This window comes from Kwoniella shivajii, chromosome 1 (genome assembly GCF_035658355.1).
Source record: "Kwoniella shivajii chromosome 1, complete sequence".
Classification (NCBI taxonomy): domain Eukaryota; kingdom Fungi; phylum Basidiomycota; class Tremellomycetes; order Tremellales; family Cryptococcaceae; genus Kwoniella; species Kwoniella shivajii.
In genome coordinates this window covers 3,369,187-3,396,560 of record NC_085908.1, presented here as the reverse complement: position 1 = coordinate 3,396,560, position 27,374 = coordinate 3,369,187, and the positions used below count along the sequence as shown (strand labels likewise).

The 27,374-nt window shown below is 43.8% G+C and overlaps 9 protein-coding genes across 9 annotated transcripts; 4 read left to right on the top strand and 5 right to left on the bottom strand.

Annotated features, from left to right (window-relative positions):
* Positions 1-801: 801 nt before the first annotated feature.
* On the top strand, positions 802-2,054 carry IL334_001261 (uncharacterized protein; the record flags this gene model as incomplete). Its single annotated transcript, XM_062933018.1, has 3 exons — positions 802-834; positions 904-1,029; positions 1,128-2,054. The coding sequence occupies 3 exons, from the start codon at positions 802-804 to the stop codon at positions 2,052-2,054; spliced, it is 1,086 nt and encodes a 361-aa protein (XP_062789069.1).
* A 2,651-nt stretch (positions 2,055-4,705) lies between these two features.
* Positions 4,706-8,838, top strand: IL334_001260 (uncharacterized protein; the record flags this gene model as incomplete). The annotated part of the gene is made up of 6 exons (XM_062933017.1): positions 4,706-5,192; positions 5,325-5,554; positions 5,637-6,368; positions 6,443-8,100; positions 8,176-8,668; positions 8,740-8,838. The coding sequence occupies 6 exons, from the start codon at positions 4,706-4,708 to the stop codon at positions 8,836-8,838; spliced, it is 3,699 nt and encodes a 1,232-aa protein (XP_062789068.1).
* A 702-nt stretch (positions 8,839-9,540) lies between these two features.
* Positions 9,541-14,889, top strand: IL334_001259 (uncharacterized protein; the record flags this gene model as incomplete). Its single annotated transcript, XM_062933016.1, has 6 exons — positions 9,541-10,337; positions 10,432-10,998; positions 11,058-11,178; positions 11,232-13,253; positions 13,309-13,989; positions 14,059-14,889. The coding sequence occupies 6 exons, from the start codon at positions 9,541-9,543 to the stop codon at positions 14,887-14,889; spliced, it is 5,019 nt and encodes a 1,672-aa protein (XP_062789067.1).
* Positions 14,890-18,375: 3,486 nt separating this feature from the next.
* On the top strand, positions 18,376-20,375 carry IL334_001258 (uncharacterized protein; the record flags this gene model as incomplete). The annotated part of the gene is made up of 7 exons (XM_062933015.1): positions 18,376-18,567; positions 19,033-19,160; positions 19,253-19,342; positions 19,400-19,464; positions 19,533-19,600; positions 19,734-19,931; positions 20,055-20,375. 7 exons carry the CDS (start codon positions 18,376-18,378, stop codon positions 20,373-20,375), a joined length of 1,062 nt encoding a protein of 353 aa, XP_062789066.1.
* Positions 20,376-20,619: 244 nt separating this feature from the next.
* IL334_001257 (uncharacterized protein) lies at positions 20,620-21,704 on the bottom strand (the record flags this gene model as incomplete). Its single annotated transcript, XM_062933014.1, has 4 exons — positions 20,620-20,708; positions 20,770-21,393; positions 21,456-21,566; positions 21,617-21,704. 4 exons carry the CDS (start codon positions 21,702-21,704, stop codon positions 20,620-20,622), a joined length of 912 nt encoding a protein of 303 aa, XP_062789065.1.
* A 323-nt stretch (positions 21,705-22,027) lies between these two features.
* IL334_001256 (uncharacterized protein) lies at positions 22,028-22,737 on the bottom strand (the record flags this gene model as incomplete). Its single annotated transcript, XM_062933013.1, has 3 exons — positions 22,028-22,127; positions 22,213-22,292; positions 22,354-22,737. The coding sequence occupies 3 exons, from the start codon at positions 22,735-22,737 to the stop codon at positions 22,028-22,030; spliced, it is 564 nt and encodes a 187-aa protein (XP_062789064.1).
* A 456-nt stretch (positions 22,738-23,193) lies between these two features.
* IL334_001255 (uncharacterized protein) lies at positions 23,194-23,879 on the bottom strand (the record flags this gene model as incomplete). Its single annotated transcript, XM_062933012.1, has 3 exons — positions 23,194-23,263; positions 23,331-23,413; positions 23,490-23,879. 3 exons carry the CDS (start codon positions 23,877-23,879, stop codon positions 23,194-23,196), a joined length of 543 nt encoding a protein of 180 aa, XP_062789063.1.
* A 902-nt stretch (positions 23,880-24,781) lies between these two features.
* On the bottom strand, positions 24,782-25,553 carry IL334_001254 (uncharacterized protein; the record flags this gene model as incomplete). Its single annotated transcript, XM_062933011.1, has 3 exons — positions 24,782-24,882; positions 24,948-25,238; positions 25,289-25,553. 3 exons carry the CDS (start codon positions 25,551-25,553, stop codon positions 24,782-24,784), a joined length of 657 nt encoding a protein of 218 aa, XP_062789062.1.
* Positions 25,554-26,160: 607 nt separating this feature from the next.
* Positions 26,161-26,972, bottom strand: IL334_001253 (uncharacterized protein; the record flags this gene model as incomplete). Its single annotated transcript, XM_062933010.1, has 5 exons — positions 26,161-26,282; positions 26,348-26,452; positions 26,503-26,661; positions 26,729-26,785; positions 26,858-26,972. The coding sequence occupies 5 exons, from the start codon at positions 26,970-26,972 to the stop codon at positions 26,161-26,163; spliced, it is 558 nt and encodes a 185-aa protein (XP_062789061.1).
* Between the last annotated feature and the right edge of the window lie 402 nt (positions 26,973-27,374).

Below are 27,374 nucleotides of genomic sequence, written 5' to 3'. Positions count from 1 at the left end.
AGGCTGATCTGTTGGCTTGTTGATAGTGGGTGATTGATTACATCGGACCAGAGGACCAGAAGTAGCAATTATGAAATAAAGTTCCGCTTGGTGAGGTCATATTACGATACTGCTTAAACTGAAAAACAACTATTGAGCACGTTGGTCCTCTAGATGACACTGACTATCTTCGACATGTGATAACGTAATCGGTACCTTTTCGATCTCAACTGTGGAAAAGTGTACTTTCTTTTCTTGTCTTACTTTGCTTTACACCTTTTGCTCAAGTGGCTTTTTCATCCGTGGCTTTCCTCCTTTAATGATATGGTTATGATAGAATACAAGACAATTCACGTCAGGTCATCATGGTTACTTGTTAAAGAACGGGATTTGAAAGAGCCCATGATTTGCAGATTCAAAATGAAAAATACGTTCGGCATTCCGATATCGATTTATATAGATATATATTGGATGAAATGGAACTGAAGAAGAAAACTCCATCATCTCCGTGCAATCATTTGTCGCCCTTTCTTCGTTCACAGTATCCGACTTCCAGTATATACGTTTCTCCACAGAGTGTGGTGTGGTGTACATCCGTATCCTGTCTTTAATCAAAACGATACCGACCTGTCTTCATTCAACTCCTCTTAATCTTGATCAGAAACGTATTATCAATCTTCTACCAATCATTGAAATTTCTCCGCTATCAAGTAGCTCGATCAAAAAAAGGCAGCCTCGACGATTTTCCAATCCGCTCGATCGGTATTAAGAATACCCTTAAACACCAAATTGATTTATCTGGCATATCTGCTTCTCACCATCATGTCTACCTGTAAGAACGCTGATGTCGTCTCAGTGAGTAGTTACTCCCCTCCTCCTACATCGTCCAAGATCATCCTGAATGCCGACTGACATCTTGATCAGGTCCTCGAAAGAACCGATCCCACTCATCCACCATCATTCAACTACGCACTAGAAGTCGTAAAACGATATTCCAGAGCAAAGATAGCCAAGGGTAGTGGAAGACAACTACTTTGTAAACATGGAAAGGTAAATTGAGTCTCTCCACATTCGACTCCCCAATTTTGATCGTTCTAGGACAAAATCGCTGATTTGTCATTTATGCAAATCACTTTCGTCGTGAATAGCTTGAAACGTTGGAAAGTAAATTTGCACATTTAGGATATCAAGATATATTCTACCTCACAAGACTACAATTGAAATTACCACCATCATCAACAACATTACCTAGTCCAGCTTCATCTTGCGTTAAACAAACCCTGATAAAAGCTAAATACCCATTACCTGCCGATAACCTTAAAGTCGATGTTGCCTCTTCTTCTTCTAAGATTACTCCTTTTCCTGATCCTACTCTGAAAGGAAGGAGATGTTCCAAGCAGCCCATTCAACGAGAAGGTAGAAGAGGAAGTAGAAGTATCACAAATAGTCCAACGTTACCAAGTCCAGAAGTGATGAGAAGATCATCTTCTGCAAGACCTGATTTACCTTCCACTTCCACATCTTCGAATATTCCTTCTCCTTCACCAGCAAGGAAAACACTCAAAAATTCCAAATCATCTTGGACAATAAATCCCAGTTCATCCAGATCCAACTCAAGCTCCAGATCAAGATCAAGCACAAGTATAATAACGAATATACATTCCGAATCAAATGTATGGTCACCTTTGTTATCTGGTTTAGGTATTAAAACAAGTCAAATCCATCAAACACATCATTTACATACAGCAACAACATCGTGTTCCGTCACAAGACAAAATTCTCCCGTAACACCGCTTCCAAATGATGGGGATGATGAAATCAAGATCAAGTTTAACGAGAGTCCGTTCGATATATTACCATCACCACTTTCACTTGATAATACAGAATCGTTATATCCGCTCAGTCCGACACTCATCGAAATGTTAGATCTGGGACCTCTTCATCTCGATGGGAATGATCAAAACCAAATCACTTCTTCGAAAAATATGCTGCAGAATACATATGAAAGCAGTATAAGGGAATATGAAGGTGTTCAACACGGTCTTTTAACTGTATCGATTGAGAACGTTATTTAGTAGTAGATGTATGGTTTCGTACGGTGTCGGCATATCTCAATAGACAAATGTATCCTGCTTGTATACTTAGTATCATATCAAATCAGTATGAAAAGGTCATATCAGCGGCTTGCCAGATTCGGGTCTGTCTGAAGATTTCTTCCGTTTCATGCTTTCCGCTTTTGGAATTCTCCCACTTCGACATGTGTCAGGCACGAAAAAGCCATATGATGGAGATAACCCTTTCCGCCGGATGCAAAATCAGCCTTTGATCATGAATTGCTGTTATTTCATGTTAGATGTTCACTTCCTGACCATCAAAAAGTCAAAGTATCTCAACAAGATGTCAGGCATTGGCTATACATGTGGAAGCTCAGGTCACATGAGTGTGAGTGCTCATTGCTTGATTCCGAGACTACATATCACCTTGAATGATCACCAGACATGGAAGCGTCCGTCAGATCAGGAGCATGATGATCCTGGTACCTGTCGGCTGCGAGTCAAGTGAAACAGGGAACGAATTCTGATTATTGGGATTTCTCTCGGTATAAAGCCTACCATAGTCAAACCTTTCAACATTTTGTATTTTGTAGAAGTTCGAGGAACGATTCGTCCTCGACGAATAATACGACGACGATCAATTCTATTCAAATAAAGTTAATCGCAAGCGGCATTGGACGTAAAAGGGCTTGGAGTTTTTGATCATGCTCTCTCTTCTGGGGTATCACAAGGGCTGACAGGTGGAGGGGAGGAGGTAACTGAATAATATGATTAGGTAAAAATAAAGGCGTTTTGGGAACTGATCAAAAATCAGAAAGGGGGGGTTTTTTTTTTCTCTTTTTACCGTAAACATGCCCTGCGAGATCTCTTCCCCTCCAACCAAGTGTTCAGCGTCTCTTTGATCAGTCCCTTCATGCCATTTCGTTCAAAGGAACACGGCACGGCATTACAATTCACAAACATCAAACATTCCTCCCGGTTCGAATTTCTTCTCATGCAAAGCAACACCTTGCAACTTCAACATGGGGTGATTTTCTCTTAGCGTCAATTTAGGATAGGAAGACGGAAAAAAAAGGTACATTTTTGAACAAATTCGATTAGTGGTTGGTGTGAGAGAATGTAATGCGAGATGATTCAATCTAGACTTTTTGATCCGGGCAATTAGTTTAAAAATCTCAACTAAAATAATATCTAAATGAAGCTAAGCTGAAAAACACACACCGATTTAGACTGATTTATAGTAATTTTAGCGTATTTTCCCAATTCTTTTATATCTTCATACTTCTCCTGCATAACCTAGTCAGTAGAAGCCGTTAGAGGGGGGTGGGATGCATCGTTCTCTCATGTATAGTAGTGGAATTTAAACTACTTGGGTGATAGCTGAATGCTAACGTGTTTTGCACCGTATACTTTTTACCCTTTGATCTGTACCTGTTGTACATAATATCCTGTCTCGACGTGAGTGTGAACAAAATCGTCTCCTAATGCCACATGCAAAATCTCAGAGAGAAGGTTTAGACCATACTTCCAGAATTGTTACAGCGAATGTCTCCAGTTCTATGCAATCTCTCAAAACACGATCATCCTGCCATTGATACGATTCCGAGGAACCAGAAGTGTTGCGATTGAGGTGTTATAATAAAAGTTGAAAGAACGTTCAGAGAGAGACACACACAACCTATAGCAAATAAATAATAATCATAATAATAGCTTTTTGACGTTCCTGAATTTAATCCACCCCTCCTTCACTTTTGGGATGGGCTATCATAAATGAAATAAGTCATATAACCCAATTCTATGATACGACTTAAAACTTCCATGATCATCATAGAGACATAACATTCACATTACCCTCGTGTTCATCATCACCACTGTCATCGTCGCTTGACATGATATACAGCTCTTGAGCGCGGACGGAAGCGCGAAACACTCTCATTCAGTAAATAACGGAAATAAAGTAAGGCTTCTCACGGCCAGGCCAGGAGAGGAAGGGAAAAGAAGACTTATCAAGAGAAGCAAGGTAACGATCATTCCAATTCAATTTAGGCAATAGTTATCAGAAACGGGAAATAAAGGAGGAAGAAACTATCATCTGTTCCAGTTGATCATAGGTGCGAATCTAGCCAAGTGGTAAGTGAAATCAGTCATTACGTTCCACCACACATAATCAGCTATTTATTTCGCTTTAATCATACGTTCCATTTCGGTCGGAACATCCCAAAGCCCAACACATCCCTTACTTACTGTCTGTCGCACGTCTATCATTCACTGTCATCCCATTCATTCTCATGTCTTCTGATCGTAACATTGCATTTCATTACTTCGGATCGGACTGGTTTAGACCTATTGAACTAAAAATTCCTCTTTTCTCAATTCCAATAGTGAGGAATTCGTTGGACCAAAACAATACGCGACGTTATATTGAAATTTCGATTATACCCAAAACACCCCTTTATCCATTGGCGACCTCTTGTTGATCTACTCTCATATTTCACCACCTATTTTTGGTTCATTACGGCGGAGCAAAGCTACACTGCTATTTTTCACGTTTCGGGTGGATTTCAGTGGCAAATGTGGTGTTGAACGATTCTTTTCCCCCCTCCTTCATCTTCAACCCTCAAGTCGACTGAGCTCCTTCTCGCACTCTCAGTTGAATATTCTGGGAAAGAACAATGTCAACAGCCTTTATTCCCGTCGCACTCGCGCCAACAATCCATTACGGTAATAACCTAGACGCGTACGGACATAGTCCTCAAGCTTCTTATCCAACACCAGAATCTATCAACGGTGCCGAGGGTGGATATCGATCACCACCACCTCCTCCGAACGGTTATCTACATACCCCAGATAGCACCCCAAGTTCTCAGAAGCAACAGTCATACTCATCTCCATCATCAAAAATGTATCAATCGTCGAATTATCCCCAACAAGGGTATCAACAACAACAACAGCAGCAGCAGCAGAATGAACAGCCGGATTGGCATAGTCAAACAGCTGGACCCTCCACCAGACGCAGACAGTCCACATCTCCTTTACCGGTTAACGACCGTCTGGATGCCAGCGTTAGAGGTGTAGGAAGTGGTTATCCAGGGAAAAGGGATTCCAGAATGGTAGTTAGCGTGGAGGAGGAAGATGGAAGAATAGGAACTGAAGATCCTCGTAAGTGACGTCAGCTCAACAGGTAAATGGGCATGAGTGAAATTTGAGCTGATTGATACCACCGCGACCACCGCTCCTTACTATCATCCTCTTCCCATCGACTCGGAATCACCATTTTTATCCTTTTCGCAGGCGGCGAAAGAAGCTACACCGAACTAAAATGTCTCGGAGACGGCTCATTTGGTACAGTGTGGTTATGCGACTGGCATTCACCAGTAAAGTCAGACATAATCTTGTCAGCAATGCAGTGTGGAGCAGGTGCTAGACCGGAATGGGCAGGGAAAAGACTGGTGGCGTTGAAGAGAATGAAAAGAGTGTGGGACGGTGGATGGAAACAAGCTAGAACATTGGGTGAACTTGTGGTAAGTCAACCAAACCTTGCTCAGTATTCTCATGGAGCGATGTCGTGAAAACCTATTTTGATCATTCATTTTTTCCCTTTAGTCACTGAGCAAAATCCCTCCGCATCCCGCTATCATTCCTCTCTACGATGCCTTCATATCCCCCAAATCCAGAGAACTGTATTTCGTTTTCGAGTGTATGGAGGGAAACTTATATCAATTGACGAAATCTCGACGAGGACGGCCATTGGCAGCTGGTCTCATCGCCAGTTGTTTCCATCAAATATCGGCCGGTCTGTATCAAATTCATCAATATGGTTATTTCCATAGAGATATGAAGCCTGAAAATCTTCTGGTGACCACCACTGGATTGACAGATTACTTGACAGCTGGCACTTTGGCCCAAATCAACAATTCTCGTATAGAAGGTTCAGGTGTCCCTCCGCCAACTGAAGACCAGATAAAATACGAAAAAGATGTTAGAGTAATAGTAAAACTTGCAGATTTCGGTTTAGCAAGAGCGACAAATTCTAAACCACCATATACTGAGTATGTCTCTACGAGATGGTATCGTGCACCTGAAGTTCTACTTCGTTCGACAGATTATGGAGCTCCGGTAGATATGTGGGCTCTGGGGACGATTTTAGCAGAAATGGTCAATCTGAAACCGCTCTTCCCAGGTGTAAGCGAGATTGATCAAGTATATCGAATTACAGAAACAATGGGTGAACCAAGTGGAGAGTATGGAATGGATGAAAGAAGCCAAACAATCGGTGGTGGACCATGGAATTCGGGTATCAAACTAGCCAAAAATGTCGGATTTTCCTTCCCAAAGGTGAGTTATTGTTCCACTGCTAAGCATCTTCGCACAGCGAATTGACTGGTTGCCGCACAATTCCCCTCCCATAGCGTCAACCTGTACGTTTCCGCGGGCTTTTCGGCGAGAACGTTCCCGATTCGCTTGTCGATTGTATCCACGACCTTTTGCGCTACAATCCCAAGTATCGATTGACTTCCGCACAATGCATCGATCATGCCTACTTCCACGAGACTCTCCCTCATCTCCAACAAACTCCACCATTACCACGCATCCCATTTTCGCAAGGTCAACCTGCACCTGGAGCTTTACGATCTCAATCAGCCGAGATTACACAAGCTCCCCCACGACAAGTACCCCCATCCCACTCAAACACTCCAAACGAACCGCGACCCGCCTTTGCAAACGGCGACATGCGTACGTTACCGCCACCGATAGGTACTCCGGACAGTGCTTCACCCGCTGGAGCCCGAACGTTCTTCCCTCCATCACAATCACATGGTCCTCAAGCCGATCCACGAGCATTTGTCAGCGCTTCTTCTCTGGTTCATCAACTTCGAGAATTGGATTTACCCACCGACGATCTTGCGAGTTACGGTAACAGACCACCGAACTCACCTGGCGTTGCAAGAGATCCGGTGTATTCGCTTCCACCTACCCCACGAATGGACCCACGAGCTCGCTCGCAGCAATGGGCAAGCGAAGTTGCACTCTCCACTGGTCATCCCTCTGGTGCACAATCCACGGTGTACGACGGTTCGGTTTTCGAAGGTTCTCAAGCAGCTCTCAATTCTAATCCATCGTTCAATAACTATTCCACTACTTCCATTCCTGAACCTGCCCCTAGACGTCCTTTCGATCAACTCAAACCTCACGTTGCAGCATATGTTCAGCAACAGCAACAACAAAGATACGTCCAAGATATCCCTCAACAGTCCTCGGCTTCGTTGGTATCTAGGCCACCGCCCATCGAACCTACTGTAGGAGCAGCACGAGCAGACAAGCTCGCGGTCACGGGTAAGAAGAAGAAATGGGGACTTAGCTCAGTCTTTGGAGGAGCTTCAGATAAATCATCAACAGTGGACCTTACACCAGTTCCTGAAGTCGAAGGTTACGCTGGCTCATCTCTCAAACGTACACAATCCGGTAATAGACCTCAAGATCGAATGACACTTGCTTCTCCTATCATCGCTGATCCCAAAAAGGCCAAGAAAGAAGCTGAGAGAGCTGCTAAAGAAGTTGAAAAGGCCAAACGAGAAGCTGCCGCTGCTTTGCAGAAGGAGAGGGCTAGGGCAGTCATGCAAAAGAGAAATCAACTGGTCGAAGCCAGAATCCAGACCGGTCAGAAAAACACTGAACTCGAATTCGCTTCATCCAACGTGAATGTATCTGGAACTGCGAAGGCACAACCACATTTACAACCTAATTTCGCGTCAGCCTCATCACTTTCTCTCAATCCCAATCTAGGAGGAAACCAATCTATGCGAGACTTGAGGAATTATCCTAATGTCCCTGCTAGTTCGAGTATGACTTCGGTCAGATCCCATGAATCGGCTCGTTCTGCTCAGTCTAACAAGAGTGGACTGAGTGCAGCTGCACTTAAAGCTTATGATGAGGCTCATGTCGAAAGCAGACATAAAGCTAGAAGAAGGGATGATGATGATGATCATTCAATGTCAAGCTTTGGTCAACATTCTCTGATGAGTAGAAGTGTCTTAACGGTCGGGACTATCGGGACTGTTGATAGCGAGTAAGTCATTGGTTTCCTATCCTATCAAGCATGACCGGTTGGGATCTGACTAATATACGTGTTCTATTCTTAAAGTCCCGGACCTCGATTAGCAAGAGAACACTGGAATGATCCGTTACGACAACGTGATCCAAAACGTGCACCATCTGTCTCTTCTTTCCACAAGCAGCATCACGGCTTAACATCACGTTCCAATGCTTCCTTTGAATCACAGCTAGCTCATGACTTCAAAGTCCATGCCAATGTAGGGGCGACTTCATCGACGTCATTAGGTCGAGTAGGTGGTAAAAGCTCATTGTCACTACATGGACAATTGGAAGGTTTAGGTCAACCGCTGGTACCTCAACATGCGCTATCTGGGAATAACGGAAATGGTTCAGCCCCTACAAGTCCATATGGTCATCCTAAAGCGGTCGCTGTTTCTCACGGTGTCGGACTGAACAGACCATTAGCTTCCGCGTCAGGATCAGGTGTAATGTTACCTAGCATAAGTAATTGGGAAGCTGGTGGTGTGGGTGATATGTCAAATAGACATATTCAAGGTCAAATCAACCCTATGTTCAGAGTCGTAAGTGTCCCTCTTCGCCGTCCTATGTGAATCCCGGACGGAAGCTGACAGAGGGAACGGATCATGTATAGCCTCCGGCCAGCCAAAATAGATCACAGACCACTTTACCACCTTTTTCAGCTATTGCGAGTGTAGCAGACAGAGACGGACAAAACCTTTCTTCTAAATAAGTCATTTCGCCATGACAGTAGATGACATTCGAAACAATCAATCACACATGTACTCCATCCACTTATCACGGTTCCTTTGCATGGATAGATAGAATAATACATACTTATCCTAAAGTCGTCGTAATACGGACCCTTTTCCACCGATAATTTCCCACCATATTTCCTTCTCTCATACAGCCTGAATCAGGACAATTCCTGTGTATCTGGAGTGAACTTAGTGAGATGTATCGTTGATATAGCGAAGAAGAAGAATGCATTGCATTGTTATTTATTCATGTTTTCCGAATGACGAAATATCCTAATGAATATAGTTACCAAAAAAAAGGATGAGATGCATTTGATCCCGTCAGGGCATCGAACAAAAGACGTCTTGAATGAAAAAAGCTTGAAAAAGTTGAGAGAGTTGAAAACAAAGAAGCATTGGAACGTACATAGAGACAGCATGGAATGCATAGATCCATCTTATCATTGTTATCCTCAATAGCAGTCACCTCCAGCTGTAGACCATTGACCACCATTACAGCAAACCACCAACGTGAAAAACCAACTGTATCAACTGCGCCTGCACGAAATACGAGAAATCCCTCCTCGAGAATTGCAGAGTTGAACGACTAAATACCACATCACCATACATACCATTTCTCACTTGGTGATAAATTGAGAAAGGGTCTAGGAGCAATCAAGAGCAATTGGGATATACTCATGTCAGAACAAATATCGTCTTCACAAACATCATCATCAATACTTAATTTATCGTTACCTTCTAAACCGTTATCGTTACCTTCACGACCATCAAGTTCGACTTTCACTTCTATCCCAATCTCAAGTGCGACGAAAAGCTCTGCAGGATCGACCACGACTACATCATCATCACAAGCAAACACCCTCCCAAGTAAACCTGTATATTCATTACCTCCTAAACCAACTTTCTCAATCCAAGCTTCTACTAGAACTAGGACAAGGTCACCAGACAGAGAGAGAGAAAGAGAAAGTGATATCCCATCTTACAGGAGAGAAACTGAAAGCTACGTTCCACCCCCATCACCACCTCCAAGCAGATATAGGAGCTATAGATCACCTTCCTCACCACCTATCAGAAGAGGAAGATATAGATCACCTTCACCTCCTATCATAATCAAGAGGAACGATACTTATATACCTGAAAGGAATTTATCAAGATCCCCATCCATTCCTCCTTTGAGAAAGACACAAACAAGATCGATCCATGCTCAATTTTCGCCTTCTCCTTCTCCACCCCGAAAATTAAGCCATCATAGAGGAAGATCATACTCCTATTCCCGTTCGCCCTCCCCTTCATTGCCCAGAAGAAGACGTCATTCACCTTCAACAGTAGAAGAACCATTGACAAAACCATTCTACACACTATCTCATCATAAAGAGCAGTACTACACTGAAAGAAGAGAAGACAGAGCTACAGGGGAACACACGAAAAGCTTACAAGATAGACTAGGAGGATTTCAAAATCGTCAGCGAGAGAGGTATGTCGGGCTTTCTCAACTTTTTTGAAATCAAGTTGAAAAGTTCACTGACCTACAATATTCGCCAATCTGCAATATTCTCCAAACTGCCCAGTCCTCAAACGTCATCTGTTCCTTTCAAACGACCTCCTTCACCTATTCTCCCATCTTCTGAGCCTTCGGCGAAACTACTTAAACCTATACCTACAGGTCCTAGAAAGTCGCAAGCCTTCTCTACAGCGGCTGCTATTCCAATTGGCCCCAGATCTGATCGACTTCCACCGACTGGACCAAGATCGCAAAACACACCTCTTGTTTCGACTACTTCAAAACCTGAACAGCTCGACTCGGCTTCTGCACGTTCTCGATCACCTACCCCTTTCAACGGCTCGGACGAAGATATGGCCGGCCCCTCACGATACAAACCAAAGGGAAATAACACCACTCGTAAGGGTGGTGCCGGTGGGAGTACGGGAGGAAATCTACAACAACTCTCACCACCGTTCAGAGATCGCACTCAAATAATAAACGAATTCGGGCATGGTGTAGAGTTGAAAAATCCGCAATGGGCCGAGAATCCCAAAGCGCCTTTGGCCAACTATTTGGGTAATGGAAGCGGTGGTGCGGAAGATCAACGGTATAAGGTCGAGGAAGGCATGATTGGGAACAAAAGGATATGCAGGTAAGTCATAGTATATCACTTTTGTTATAGCGAGATCCTCTCAGCTAAATTTCCATCAGAGTATCTGTCGTCGGTGATCCCAACAGAGGGATAATTGGGGTAGGCGACCACGCAGTGAGGAAAGAAGCAGAAAAACTAGCTGCTCTAAGTGCAGTCTTACAATTGACAGCCTCAGGCTTAGTAGGTCACACATCTCCTGTCTACAATAGTCGAAATGCTGACGACCTCGATAGCTGGACAAAGGCAAATCGAGTGGAAAGACTGCCAGTCCTTCAGCCGAGAACGGTGCGAATTCTCCAATGCATATATCTGGAGGAAGTTCGGACACCGCCAAATTATCCGATGCTTCGGTAATCTCATACGACCGTGCACGACAATTCATGGAGTACTATTGTCAACGATATAAGTTTGGTAAACCAGATATCGAGTTTTCGCAAACCTCACAATCATCCAACAAAGGACGAAAAGCCAAATCATCCATGACATGGGATGCAGTCATGACTGTTGGAGCCAGAAGAATAGGCATGGGTCAAGCATCAAACAAAAAAGGCGCTCAAATTAAAGCTTATCTCGATGTGACGCAATACCTTGAAAGTTGTGATCCTGTTTTATGGCAAGATTTCGTTGAATTCTCAAAGACGGATAAAAGTGCCAACCTCGGTAAAGTACCACATTTGGTTTTCCAGATGTCCGATCATCTTAATGAGGATATCCAAGGTTTATGTGGCGATATAAGACATTCAAGATTATGGGAGAAAGCCCCCGTTTCAGGTGTAGCAGCTAACGAGCCCCAACCTCTTCCGACCTGGGGCTCAGGAGGTAACAGGCAACTTAGCGAGAAACAGCTCATGGATAAATCCCTCGACCTGCAGGATCGATTAGCTGCATACGAAAGTGACCCCAAACTGGAGAAGATGAGAACACAACGTCAATCTCTCCCTGTCACATCTCGAGCAACGGAAATTTTGGCCAAGATTGAAGTCAACGATGTCACGATCGTTATGGCTGCAACAGGTTCGGGAAAGACCACTCAAGTACCTCAACTACTCTTCGACGATTATATCAACCGAGGGGAAGGCGCGAAATGTAATATCGTCTGTACTCAACCTCGTCGACTTGCAGCCATGTCAGTAGCAGAGCGAATCGCAGATGAAAGAGGTCAACCACTCGGTAAAGAAATCGGTTATCAAGTTCGATTCGATGTCAAATTACCTCAACCAAATGGAAGTATCACTTTTTGCACTACCGGTATCTTCCTTAAACGAATGCAATCAGCTCTAGGTGCAACAGCCGATCCTGGCGCCGTAGCGAGAATGGATGAAGTAACCCATATCGTTGTGGATGAAGTACATGAGAGGGATATCGATACGGATCTGTTACTGGTGGTCTTGAAACGACTACTCGCAGACAGATTGAAAAGGAAAAGGCCCCTCAAGGTGATTCTCATGTCAGCCACCATCGACCCAACCCTTTTCAAAAGTTACTTTGCCGATTCTAGGGGACGACCAGCTCCAGTAGCTGAGATTCCTGGACGGACCTTCCCAGTTGAAAGAACTTATCTGGATGACATCATTCCCCAACTTCAAGGTATTCCGCTTAACAGGGGAGGTTGGGTATTTAAGGAAAAGAATGTGACGGAGTATTTGGCCAAAGAGCTCAGTAGGGATTCGTCAAATTTCGCTCCTGGATCCGGAATGGGATTGGAAATACCATATCCCCTAGTGGCGCTGACAATCGCAGATGTGATGAAACGATCGGATGATGGACATGTCTTGGTGTTCTTACCTGGATGGGATGAGATCAAAAAAGTCGCAGATATACTCATGGATACTAGAAATCGACCATTAATGGGAACGAATTTTAACGATGATTCCAAATACAGTATACATTATCTTCATTCAACTATTCCAGCTGCTGAACAAAAAGAAGTCTTCAAACCTCCTCCATCCGGTGTCAGACGAATCATCTTAGCCACGAACATCGCTGAGACATCAATCACAATTCCCGATGTTGTGTACGTGGTTGATACTGCTAGAGTGAAAGAAAAGCGATATGATCCAGAAAGACATATGTCATCCCTTGTGTCTGCTTGGGTTGGTTCATCAAACCTCAATCAAAGAGCCGGAAGAGCTGGAAGACATCGTGAAGGTGAATATTACGGTCTACTCTCAAAAAAGAGGTTAGAAGCGCTTGATGCACACCAGATGGTGGAAATGAAGAGAAGTGATCTAAGTAACGTGGTCATGCACGTCAAAGTGAGTTGACGCTATGTTCTTGCATGCGAGTGAAGCTGACACATTGAGATTGTAGGCGCTTAATTTGGGTGAAGTCGAAGAGGTACTTGCAGCCACTATCGAGCCTCCTGAAACCAACCGAATAACAGCAGCTATGGAAGTATTACGAATGCTAGGTGCGATGGATGCCCAACAAAACCTCACTTCACTTGGTCGAGTCTTACTTCAGTTACCTGTGGAGGCAGCAATCGGTAAACTATGCTTATACGGTTCTTTCTTCAGATGTTTGGATTCTGCTCTTACACTTGCAGCTGTTTTGACAAATCGAGATCCTTTCCTCGCCCCAATCACCATGAAGGCTGAAGCCGATCGTATCAAAGACTCGTGGTGTCCACCCGCGTTCCGATCAGACCCTTTAGCCATCGTAGCGGCCTATAATCAATGGTCAGCAATGGATGATAGAGGAGAATATCGATCTGCAAATCAGTTCTGCTCTGACAATTTCTTGTCCAAACCTACAATGTTACAAATCAAGCAAGTCAAAGGCAGTCTACTACAATCGTTAGATCAGGCTGGGGTCATAGCTGTATCTGCTGGAGGAACTGTCAATAGAATAGGAAGGAGATTGACTGTCCCAGCTGCATTAAATGAACACGGAAACAGTTTACCTTTATTGGCCGCACTCATTGCGATGGCGAATGCGCCAAATTTCGCTTTGCGAACTTCGGAAAAGACTTGTCGTACATCCCAAGACAAGGTGAGTGCATGCTACGCAAGGGGGGATTGCAGAGTAGCTGAATTCAGCTGATTGTTCGTTTTATGCTAGACTGTGTTCATTCACGCTTCTTCGGTGAATTCACGTCGACGAGAAGTCGGCGGACCAGAGGAAGCCTCTGCATCATTCAATCCAGCAGAAAAAAGATTGTATGCTTTTGGTGAGAAATCACGTAATGTACCTTTGGGAGGCAAAGAGACAGGTGGTATCACTCAGTTGAGATCCGTTACAAGATTGGACCCTATGACATACATGTTATTCGGCGCCTACGAGCTGGTAGTTACTCAAAGAGGATTAGAATGTGATAGGTGGTTACCCGTCATTGGCAATTTACATGCTTTGGACGATGTACAAAGACTGAAAGTGCTTTTAGATGGATGTATGTTGAGGGTTTTCGAAGGTGTTGGAAAGTCATTAATCAAAGGGAGGGATGAAAGATGGCGTAAGAATAGAGACAAAGTCCATGTACGTGAAGGGAATTCTAAAATCGTCTTGAACCAAGATCAAGATCAAGATGATGGAAGAGAAGATGAAGGTGAAAATGAATCTGACGATGAAGATGATATGAACGAAGGCTTGGACGATAACGGTAAACCGAAAGGGAAATTAAGAATCGTTGAACCTTTAACATTGGACGAGATCAAGGAATTGGAATTATTGACCACTGACGTGGTTAGGGTTTTAGACGCTTATGCGAATGAGAGAGAAGGTGGCAGTACAGTTGGAAGTAGACCAGTCACTCCTGGTCCACATGCTTTCCACAACGGTGTGGACACTTCCAGCAGATCGTTCAATAACAGTGGAGATGGAAATGGAAGTGGAAGTGGAAATGGAAATGGGACGTATAAGCCACCACGAATCCAACAAAGTAGGAAATGGTAGGTTTATAGAAAGAACGTTCATAGCTTGTATGTGAGATAAATGATGTATAAGAACATGTGAAATACATAAAGAACATGGTGATGCAAGGTGTTTACCACAAACTAAGCAAAGATCTAAACTCACCTCATTCACCCATCATGATACTCCTATATCTCTCTAAATCAGAGTTATAATCTAAAATCCCATGTAATATCTATGAAACGCTGATGTCTTACAGCATGTACCAATCATTTTGCCTGATATGTAGGGGAGTAAATCCTTCATAGGTAGCATTGATGCACCGGTGGATGCTGATGGCAACCATGCAGTGCTTTGGCGTATGCAATGAAGCTGACTGTGTGAGGAAAGCTGATTAGAACGGGCCGTGAGATGTGATTCAGACGATTATCCTATCTAAGAGGGTAACGCAATTACTATCGAGTCAGGTCATTAGTACTTGTTTGACCGCCGTTGTCATCTGCTGATCTCATTGATGATACCTTGGAACAGGAGACTCTGTCCATCCTGATCCTAATTGCACCTTTCATTCTCGAAACCCGTATACCTGGCCACTTTCTGTCTTTGTCCAATTGCGACTGCCTGGCTATTCGACTCATCTTGCGATTACTATAATCCATGGAGATTGAGTGACTATGAACTGTACATGGCCGAGATTGTAAACCCTCACAATACTCAACGAATTGCAACGTGATGATTTGGCTCATGGGAACTTGAAGGATGATCAGTACTAGCAGTGCCACTTTGTATCATATTTCCAAGCAATTCAGGTATTTCGTTCATTTCTCGCTACATTCGGTACAATCAGGTATGTCACGTTGCGAGACTGAGTGATCTCGCGTTCATCCCTTGAAGCTCCCCCGGTCTTCATCAGAATCTCATATTCCTCGAAACCCTCACACAGGACGCCACATATTTCTGACCTCTCGCTTCGCGATACCTACTGCGCTCTGAATTGCACCCGGAGGGTAATCCCGCGAGCACGACTTATTTCCTTCCACCAACAACCGAGATGATGATTCTGTGGAGCGCTTCGACATCTGTCTTGGTGGCAGGCGGGTGAGTACGGCAGGCAGCGGGGATAATTCCTTGCAAATCATTTTTGCGTAGTCATGGTGTCTTAGCTTGTTCTGAGCTATAAAACGTCACTTCAGTGTGAGAATGTGTTTCACCTTCGATCGATGGGTGGGTAAAACTCAATCTAGATTATAGGTATCGTATTGCGCCATGCCACTCATTGAACGTTTATTAAGAGGATGCGCATACGTTTAAGAAAACAAATGTGGTCACGGAACATGTTCGTCCTGGAAATTAATTGTTGTGGTGCGATCTAACTCCACAATTAGACTATAGACAAACGCCCCTTTTTAAATTGTTTTTAGAACCTGATCTCCCTTCTCTTTGCATTCTCGGAGCTTTTTCACTTACTCCCTACCCCTCTTCCCTATCACTGCCCTCCAGTTTTTCCACAAGACAGATCGTGTTCCTCTGGTCATTTGGCACAGAACCTTCATCTTTCCTACTGATTCGAGTTAAAGTTCGATCATACCTACCTACCTTTTGAGATACGTACGTATGCTCGGGTTTTTAAAGTATTTTAGACGCGGACAGCTGATAATCTAGGGTAAAACAAAGGATCATCATGTTTTCCCGTTCGAAAGATTGCCTTTTCATTTCCCAGATTCAACAGAACCTTGTTGAAATGAAAACGAAGATCTCCCTTTCTCTGTCGTTATTACTTTCTCTTCACGTAATTTTCATAATTACTTTTTTTCCTCAAATCTGATAATTTACCGTTTACCAGTATGGCCAGCGATAAAAATAAATCCCTCATATTTTATTGCAGCATTTGTTTATTTTCCCCTCTTTTCTCGGCGGTTATCCATAATACTTTAATGAACAAAGTATCAAAGATATAAATCCCGATAGTTCACCGCGTGGTTTCTTGTGGAGTGATAAGCAATCTGCTTACAAATGGGGTGTCATTCTCGATGGACATCCTATGGTTTTATGGAACGAAAATAGCTTTTTACGACAGAATCAAAATTGAGTGGTAAGAAGGGAGGATTTACTCCGAAACAGACGGGGTAAGTACGACTTTGCGCGTATTCCAATCATCTAAGAAAGAGCCGCGGACGGCGTCGAGGTTCAAATGAATGATCGAGATCCCCATTCTCACTCCCAACAAACATGATGCCCGAAGGTCATCCAGTAATAATGTTTCTTTCTGTTTTTTTGCTCTGCTTTCGTGGACATTTTCAGCTGTTGACATTCCATGTTCCGTGACGATCTGAGGATCTCCCTTACGAAATTAAGCTTTACTTTATCGTGAAATCCTTTGAAATGTGACAGCGTGTGTCTGTCTAGTCCTTTGTCTCCTGTATCTCTCTATATGACTTTGGTAGTTTAGGTTAATTATGCATCCCACGATCTGCCATAAGAATGAAGAGGAGTAAATGCCAAGGAAAAATGACAATGAGAGACCGGTTCGGCATTCAGAACCCTTAAATTTGGTTTTGTAGGCTTTTATTTTCTTTGCATCATCAGGGATGAGATTTTTTATTGCAAAGGTCATAAAGGTCAAAAGCCGGTCTTCGAGTGACATATCTCAAAAAATCAAAATGAATTGAATTGATCATCCCAGAAATTATAATCATACCTTCAGGTTTATATACCTTGGATTTATACAGATCTCACTCAGATTTGATCAAAAAATACTATTAAAATCATACAGTATTGTTTTCGGATAACTTCAGACAGAAAGCTCGATTTCGCATCTGACTTGTACTCGGTAATTAGAATTTAGAAACAACATAGACAGAGGAATCGGAACAGAAGACCGAGGCCGACCAAGTGAAAGAGGAGTTCATTCAGTCACTCTATATAAATTCCAGCAGCATCTGGTCTGATCATACAGACAATCAGGTTTGCGTCACTCAAACGGACAATAGAGAAATTTAAATATAAAGATCAGAATCCTTAGCTTTGGACTACTGAGAGATCTCTCGCTCGAAGCCTCCGGTCACTGATCCCGTCACTCACATTCTTTTCTCAACCCGCACGTCCCCTTGCACGCGAAACACACCAAAAAAGGGGCCATACAAAAGTGGATTGGCACACGAAAGGAAGGCAACAGAAGAGAAGCATACGGGCTGGTGGGATCTCGCAGCTTCTTCGATCGACAAACGCACCTGTCTTGATGACCAAGGCCCATCCTCAAACGCTAAGCAGGATAATATATACTCCTTGGAAAGATTCTTTGTGTTCCTTGCAATCGAATATCGCATGATTATCGGCGGCCGACTTAAACGGTCTTGGTCGATATAAACAACTAAGATCAGGAAGAACAGAAATCCGGTTGTTTCACTTTGAAACCCCACCTCCACCATTCAAGCAGCAATCCAAGGTCATTCAATACGCTGAATAATATAAGTTGGAACGACATTTCACTGTCTTCGTGCTTTCTGTTGATATCGACCTCTTCTCAATATGTCGAGGTCCCATAACAATCCTCAACGTCCTCCACCCACTCCTCCATACAATCGTCAGAGCGGATCATCACATTCATCAGGTCCGCCAGGTAGTTCTGGTTCTTCAAGACCTCCAGGTACAGCCAGTAGTAGTACAAGTACCGAGGAGTTGAGTCTGTCAGCTTGGCTGGCTTGTAGTGCTGATCAAGAGGTGAGTGACTGTCTTCTATCGTGATTAAACTCTTGGACAACTGTGCAGCTGGGATGGCTGGAGGCTTGTACGACGAAGTGACCTACTGCGCAGATCATTTGAATCGCTTGAACTGGTTGTTGCAAATTCAATTGTGTTGTATCGTATCGAGTTGGTGGTTAAGGTATCTACAACGCTCAGGCTCCGAGGTACAAGGGTCAAATCCGGGCCGCAGATTATAAAGGGGTAAAGCGGCGTTTAAAAGGCTTTTAGACATTGGTCTTCGAGATCAGTAAGATATCCGTTAGAAGATACCATGCTGTTGAGAAGGAGTTATCAAGGTGCCAAGGAGACCAAAGTGCATAATGTGACTATGATGCTGACAAAACAACCTTCTTTTCCATTCCACTCTCGCTGTCTCCTCACCATCCCATTCGATCCCTTGCCCTTTATCGGCTTGACTCCTTCCAACACTAATCACTCCAGGCCAAGATAACATATGTATCAGAATCTATGCAAGAGATTTTGGGTTACAATCCCAATGATCTGATAGGGAAATCCACCTATGCAATATTTCATCCAGACGAAATACCCATGTTGAGGCAAATCCATTAGTAAGTATTCTTGCTTTAGTGTCGGTCACAACCGAGTCGAATTTGATTGTCCAATGTTCTGCAAAGCTGATTTGCCTTGACATTGCTTGTAGTCAAGCATTAGCAGATGAGAAGACAGCTTGCGTGGCTTACTATAGAGCATTGCATAAAGATGGATACTATGTGGAGTGCTGTTGTTCCTAGTACGTCATCTCTGAATTTGCGTTTCTGTCCCGTAGGCTGACAAGCTAGCTTTGTAGTTACACGGTGTACAACACGTCATTGACGTTATACACCAGAGCTGTAGATGGTCAACGGACCTTGCGTGAGTCGTTGGCCAAGATGGCTTAATTCTGGGAGCTTATAGCTGATGTTGTTCGATATGACCAAAAGAACAAGCCCTCACGGCTAGGGAAGTAGTGGAAGTGTCGCCCTCCCCAGACGGAAAATTCTTCATCAAGGTATATATTCTCATCGTTGCTTCTCACCCACATCTACCATTGTTCTGCGAGTCATAACAACAATACAGGTCGTGGCAATCTGCCTATTACCATTGTTAAAGCTGGATCCGGCTAATGCTGAACTTGCGAACAGCGATGGCCATCAACTGCGTCTCGCCCTCTTGCTTCATCACCCGATTCCACCTCAATATCGCTTTCCCCGCCTCCACTCGATCACCCGTGGCCAACACCAAATAAGCCTTCTCCCAGAACCTTCTTCATCATCGATCGTTTTACGGATCTAAGTAGGATCATGTATGTCAGCAACGATGTCATAGTGAATGGCCTAAGAGTGAGTTATCTCGTCTTCTCTGATCACCTCTCATGCATTGAACCGGTGTTATTCATCACTCAGTATCTTCCGCCGTGTCTCCGCACAGAAGGTGAAGCTGACGTGAATGAATCGGATTCATAGCTCAAAGATCAACCCTTCTATTCAATAATACGACCGTCTGATCGTGCTCATGTTCGTAAATATATCGAATCAGCGAAACAATCAACACCTATCATGTTCAATGAACGACGATCAGGTGGACATGGATATACCACTTTCCACGTATTGAGGATACCGGATTTACCTGCTAGAGGAGAAACGTGGCCTCAAGGAACGGATGATTCTGAACGATCAATGCCAGGTCAAGAATTCATTCTTGTGGAAGGGATCTTCACCGCTTCAAGCGATGGTCTCACCTGCATAATATCGAGGTCTGGTCTAAATAAGGACAAGAGACGGTAACATTAATTCTGTCAGGTCAAACATATTCCATGAACACCTGACAGAGCCCACAACCAATATACGAAAATGTCACAGGCAGAGTATAACTTTATGCATGTACTTATTCCTGGTTTCCCCTAGGGTCAACGAAGACGTGGACAACTATCAAATTATACATGATTCACGAATGCGATACAGTCTACTAACATACAACGTTCGGCTAAAAAGGTACTCATCGTTTTTTTTTGCATAGCGCGTGAATACGTCATACTGGAAATAAAACGACATTAAGTGCTACAACAATGAGACTGGCTATCAAGATGTCTCTGACTTGTGAATAATTTCGATGAGAACCTAAATGTCATCATCAACCTCTGCTTCTCTGTCTGTATCAGTCTATATGTCAAGCACTCACCATTAATTCTAGAGCCTGTTCCTGTACCACCGCCAGGTACAGCACCAGTTGACACTCCTCCATTGGTAGTAGTTGTTCCTGCTGGAAGACTTGTAGTAGGTGTTGAACCGCTCGTACCGGTCGTTGCTCTTCCACCAGTGACTTGGCCTTGATTTCCACCAGTAGCAACAGAGTTTGAACCACTATTACCTGTTCCTGTTCCCGAACCCGAACCGGAATCGGAATCGCCACTGACATCGCCATCGGTATCGCCTGCACTTCCTGAGTTCCTACTTCCACTACTACCACTCGTTCCACCCCTATTACCGGAATTGGTTTCTGATGTTCCTGATGTTCCGCCTCGTCCCCCACTAGGGCTTGAAGATCCAGAAGATCCTGTTGACCCTGAACTTGACGAGCCGCCTCTCGAGCCAGAACTGGAACTAGAGCTCGAGCTCGAGCTCGAGGATGATCCTCCAGCGGGTCTCTTACATATTCGGTGGGTAACTAGTGCTATCTCTCCAATATCATCATCCTCATAATCCTGAGTATGGTCTTCTATGTATGTGTGATCGTCTGTGTGTAACTTGGTGTCCGTGTCGGCCAGCCCATCAAATTTCGGATCAAATGATACAATGATATCCTCTGTAAGCAGACAGTGGGACTCAGCTCAACTTTTGTTCGGTATATCGTTAAAAAAGACTTACCGCATAGATTGTACGTCGTATGCTCTTCTGGATCCACATGCTCCATGATCTCAAGAGTGTCGTATTCCACCGATAAATCTACTTTATCGTCGGTAGGGTCGATACCGGAATCTGCTTCAACAGAGTATCAGTTTGTTCTTCGACTTCACTCGGCGACTTACCGGTTACATCTGAGAAGGATATCGGGGTAGCCGAAATCAATCTCAAGATGAGCAGCGTAGTGGGAAGAAACACGAATTTGCGTCTCATTGTCATTTGTATATTTCGAGTAGTTGGTGAACAAGACCGTAATCTCTAATCAGTAGTGTATAATTTGGCATAAGATAAGATGAAGATAGTTGGAGAATATAACTGCGGATCATTCAAAACTTTCAATCCAGCATCCGGTTATTCTATATTCCGATGTTGATATCAACCCTGTGACGTAAATGGGCATTCTGGCACAGCTTTTGCGACACTATCTGTGAACCTATGCAATGAGAAGCACACAGCTTTTACGATGTCATGCATATTCAGATGGATACCATATCCTGACCTTGTTTTGTCTACATACAGTGATCATGCAGAATATCCTAAGCTTGGATGAAAGGGATCGCACCTGAAAGCTGATAGGTCTCGTTCAAGGCGAGTTGTGAGGTAGGGAGTATGTTGGCTTCTGAAATTCCGAAATTCCTATAACATGCGATTTCCAAACATTTATTCAGTATCATGGTCCTCTTTAATCTGAGCAATTCCACATCATGAATACTAGACTCACAAAGTGGTTTTTGGTGAGATGTTTTCATCCAAAGTGACACTGAGAGAAGTTTGTGTGGTGTTATGAGTATAATAACCGGGCTGATATTTAAGTTCATTGTCAGTTTAACACTAACTCTGATAATAATGATGAAATACATACTCTGACTGAACCTTGACCTTGGGTTACTTGTAATCTATATACCGCATAATAACCATCTCCACCAGTCCAAGTCAGGTTTACAGTTTGTCCAGTGTGAAAAACGGAAGGGAACGAGTTGGTGAATTTTACTGCATGGTACGCAGTGGGAGCGGCTGAAGCAGAACTTTTTGCTACTGGAGTAGTAGTGCCTTTTCCGGCTGAGATAGAGCTTTTGGAACCCGCTGAGGTAGAGCTTTTCGCAACTGATGTAGAGCTTTTGGAAGCTGAGGTAGAACTTTTGGCAAGCGTTGTAGAGCTCTTCGCAATCGATGCAGAGCTTGATGTAGCTGAAGCACCTGTTGCGGTCAGAGCAAGTAGTACGACGATGGTCTTGAGAGAAAACATAGCTGGTGAGTTTTGCTTGAATGTTTCGAACACAGTTGAGTCATGCAATATGGGGATTAACGATTGCTCTTTTTATACCAATTTGTGGGAATCTGAATGCGGCTTACAAAAGCGGACGAGTGTATCTTTCGAGGTCAGGTATGACAATTCTCGAAGCGATGGGAGATCATACCATATGGGTAGAGCACCGAGTCCAGAGCTGAAGGCACTATGAGCGGGTTCAAATTGAAACATACAATGAATGACCTGAATTAGTTGTGTGCCGCAACGAGAGAAGTCAAACGTAAAGGGTGGATTTGCCCTTAAAACGAGCAACGCATGGGTGACTTTGAAAGTGTGTGTAGCATGTCAAGGATACCACATTTCTTTCGTCATAACATCAGAATCCTTAACAGTAGATCAGGGCAAAATCAAAGTCCAAAGCTCGCCAATGAGATGCAATTCCGTCTCTGCATCTCATTTTACAAGAGGTAATGTGATCCTTTTGTACTTTCCACTGTCTTTGTTAGAAGCAATTCCAATGGTTCTATCACGACCAGCCCAAACATCAGCCGGTATCCCAACCTTTATATCGAGGGGGAGAAGTAACTCACAAGGTTGATTTATCATGAGAATCATCTTCGTTAATGATCAGGGAATAGGATTCCACATCCGTATTTCTTTCAATAACATTCGGCTATTGACGGCATCATCAATGATCAGTTACGGCTCTTCAATGAACGTCATCTCAAGTCGCATCGATCATGACTCACTCTTATGCTTGATAAACCAGGGTACGAGACGATCGTATACAGAATATAAGGTCCATCCGCTCCATCCCACTTTAATTCTACCTTATCACCATTTTTCAACTCATCTGGAAAAGTATTCGTGAAATGTAGTCCTGTAGAGTTGGTAGGTGGATGGGAGACGGTGGAGGAAGCTTGAGTGATGGAAGCAGAAACGGTTTCCGTTCGTGATGATTGCGCTTGAGAAGTTATTGTGGTCGCTGGCATCGAGACCTTGGAGGCATCAAATGACGAAGAGTCCAGAGCAGTGACAGATGAGGTGTTCGTTGATTGTCTGACGATTAACGTCGTCGGAGCTGAAAATGCTGCTGGAGCAATAGCGATTGCACTGAAGAGGAATCCAGTGAAACGCATAGTATATGAGTTGATTTGGGAAGACTTTGAAAGTATCGGAAGGCAGCTGAGCTTTGCTGGAGTATGGAAATGAGTGGTTGGAAAGAGGAATTGGATGGAAGGTGTCTAGTGCTCTTATACCTTTTGGAATTCTTTCAGGTAGTAGACACCGTTCGACAACGAACATATTATACCGACATTCACGCATCTCACAGCCTGGTACCTATGCAAGAGGCAATGGCAGGGGTCGAGATATGAGAGACATTCACAACGTTTTCACTGTGTATGTGTGTTGATAAGGATAGCATTTGGTGCGATCGGTGCCTTGGATCTTGAATATTGGGATCTTGGCACGGCGATCACGGTCACCCAGATTCGTGAAATGGGTGGAAAGCGATGCCTAGTTCGCGTTTCAGTACATATGATTGTGATAATTCCCAAGTCGTCATTTGCTATGCAGTGATCGAAAGCATATACGAAGACCTAAGCGCTATAGTGGCGCAGGCAGATGTGTGTCAGTAAAGGCGTTAAGCAGATCAGGGAACGATGCCAGTGACCAAATCATCTTTCATCATGTGAGATTATGATAAAGCCTTCCCTGGGCATGCAGGCGAGAAACTCGTACGGTAGGTGACATTTGGACCTGGACATTTGAGTGCACGACGAGCTTTAGAACAGGACCAAATCCTCTTTACAGGCCGGGAAAGATATTCCACGAGTAGACACATATGATACATGGTAAGGTATCACTCAAAATTGATACATGATAAGGTGTCCCATAGTATTGATACATGTAGTGAAGGCGTTGGCTGATTTTAGTATGTACATACAGCAGAATGAAAAAAGCTACAGATGTGAGTGAGGACAATGCTGGACCAAAGTGGATCAATGATTCAGCAGTTGTATGAGAAACTAACGGAACACTAGATCAATGTTGTCAAGCTTCCTACAAAGACTATCGACATGATTATCGTTGGTACAGTCAGACATCTAGAGTCTATTCCTATGAATGCATGAGGAAAGGCTATACCCAAGGCATCAGCTTTGGACCGTATAGAGAACGCAGTGATGTTAGGGAGGTGGACTTACCATCACTAGTTTTATTTTTGTTGTTATTCTTTCCAGCGGTTCCTGCTCCTGCTCCAGCAGCCGTACCACCTGTTCCTGATGACGATGAACCTGAAGATCCTTCTTCTTCTGACGATGAACCGGATGTACCACTACTACTGCTGCTGCTGCTACCACTACTGCTCTCACCGCTGCTACTACTGCTACTACTTCCCCCACTTCTGCCCCCGCCTCCACCACCAGTAGAAGCTCGACGACATGGTTGGTGAGGAGTGTTGACACCTATGTGCTGATCACCTCCTAAGTCGTTGTCTATTTGAATAATCAGACCCGTTCTGGATACCATCGAGAAGTTCACTCACCGCATACTACCCAATAATGCTTTTCATCTTCGATCTCCTGCTGATTGAAAGGACTCCATTCCTCTCGCGATTGATCCACTACTGCGTTTTCTGCTCCACTGACTGTCAGATAAAACCATCCTACAAAACATAGGATTTTAAACTCACCAGAAAGGGCTATCTCTTGGTCAGGAAGAGCAATACCTAACTTCTCAGTCGGTAAAGCTTGAACTCCGATTCCCGCGACCAGCGAGATCAGACATATAATATTGAGTACTTTAGTCATATCGTCTTTATAACCGTAAAATGAGTGTATTCAGGTATCTTTGTGCTTCAATGTAATTATCGTATATGTGTATTATTGCGGATCTCTTATTGATGTCAACTGAGAAACTGCGGATCGAATGAATATAAAGGCAAAAGAATTAAGCATCTTGGCAAAGGTCGATTTAGAGATTAATATGTATTTATAGGTACTGTGTTCATATATCGGCATCGGGTTGTGCCGAGAATGTCGTCATACTGGTACGGCCGTTTCGTTCAAGGCGGTGTTGTACTTCACAATGGTGTTGCCGTTTACAACTAGTATTGTTCGCCTCTGCTTGACAGCCAGATGGGTAACTAGAGTTCAGTATGTCACTGGTCTGTATCAGCAGAACGATCCCAACACACGTCATGTTGGCATACAAGTGACAAGACTGCATTTCAATCGACGTGAGTCTCCAATAGAGCGCAGCGGTGGAAAGATTGGTGAACAACGCTTTCTCCGGGGGGATCTGGTATTACGACAACAAAATGATATGCATGTAATCTCGTGTATCAAGCTCATGCGCGATGTGCTGAATATGTTGTGTCGTAGTAGTCTTTGCGATCTCGACACATTCCGGATTTCTTCATTGATGCTTTGTCCAGCTCAAAAAAAGCGTGGTCATACCCATTCCGGTGACCAAGACGAGCATGATGATTGCTGCTAAACCATGATCGTCTATCGCCAGGCTGAAAGGTGTTATCCGGACTGGGAAGCAAATATTGCTCAGTGTAAGCAGGCAGTATGTCCAGCTGACATCAAGACCAACTCACTAGCACTTGAGGTCGTATTACCACTACTGGCCTTGACCTTCTTCTTCTTTTTCCTGGCTTCAAGTGTACTAACCTCTCGATTTTTGATATCAACGTTCGCCTTTCCTGAAGCATGAGATCAGCATTCACTACCAACGAAGATCAGGATGACTTACCTCTGAGCATGTGTACACCGGGAGGTTCAGTATCTCTTTCCTCGGGTAACAAGGGAACAGCACGCATTTCGACACCGACGACAGGCAATTCATCATCGTTTGGGGTCATTCTGGCGCTATGCTTCTTGGAATCAGGAATGAAGAGCACGACAGGATCCCCTTTATTAATCTATCAGCTACTTGGGTTCGAATGATAACGACAACAAAGACTATGGACAATACTGACCATCACCAGGCCATTCGCTGAGGTCTGCGTGGGAACTTTGCGTATCTTCTGGAAGTTCTGCGAGTCAAGTAGGATTAACATCTGCTGCGAACGGTGAATTCAAGGAAGAATATGATGAAACCAGCTTACCATTGAATACCCTGGCTACACTGGCAGGGTAATCATCTGCCTTGGGTGCTGGGTGAGACTTTACTCCCACGAAAGCCGAAAAGACGAACAAGATAAAGAAGTACGTTCTCAACATGTTTCTCTCGAATGCTCTCTTATAGGACAGATTGGTTACGAATGAGTAAGGTGAGTTGATGGGTCCTGCTTGAATAAGAAGTAGGAATCACAATGATTCGACAAACATGTGTCTTGGTAGCTATGTATATATACCCTCGCAGCAGGCGAAAAAAGAGAACGTCACTTGATCAAGGGTGTCGCACTCGAGATCCCAAACCTGATGCCAACCTGATGGTGTGACGACCGATCATGATTCATGATGCGATGACATACATAGGTCTTACATACAACTGTGACACGAACTTGAAACCTGTTTATAACTCTAAAACTACTTTCGCCCACTTATCTCCCTGCGTGATCTTCCTGTTTGTACAACTTGTATATTGTGCGATGGGCTGAGTGACTTTCTAGCTTGTTTTTT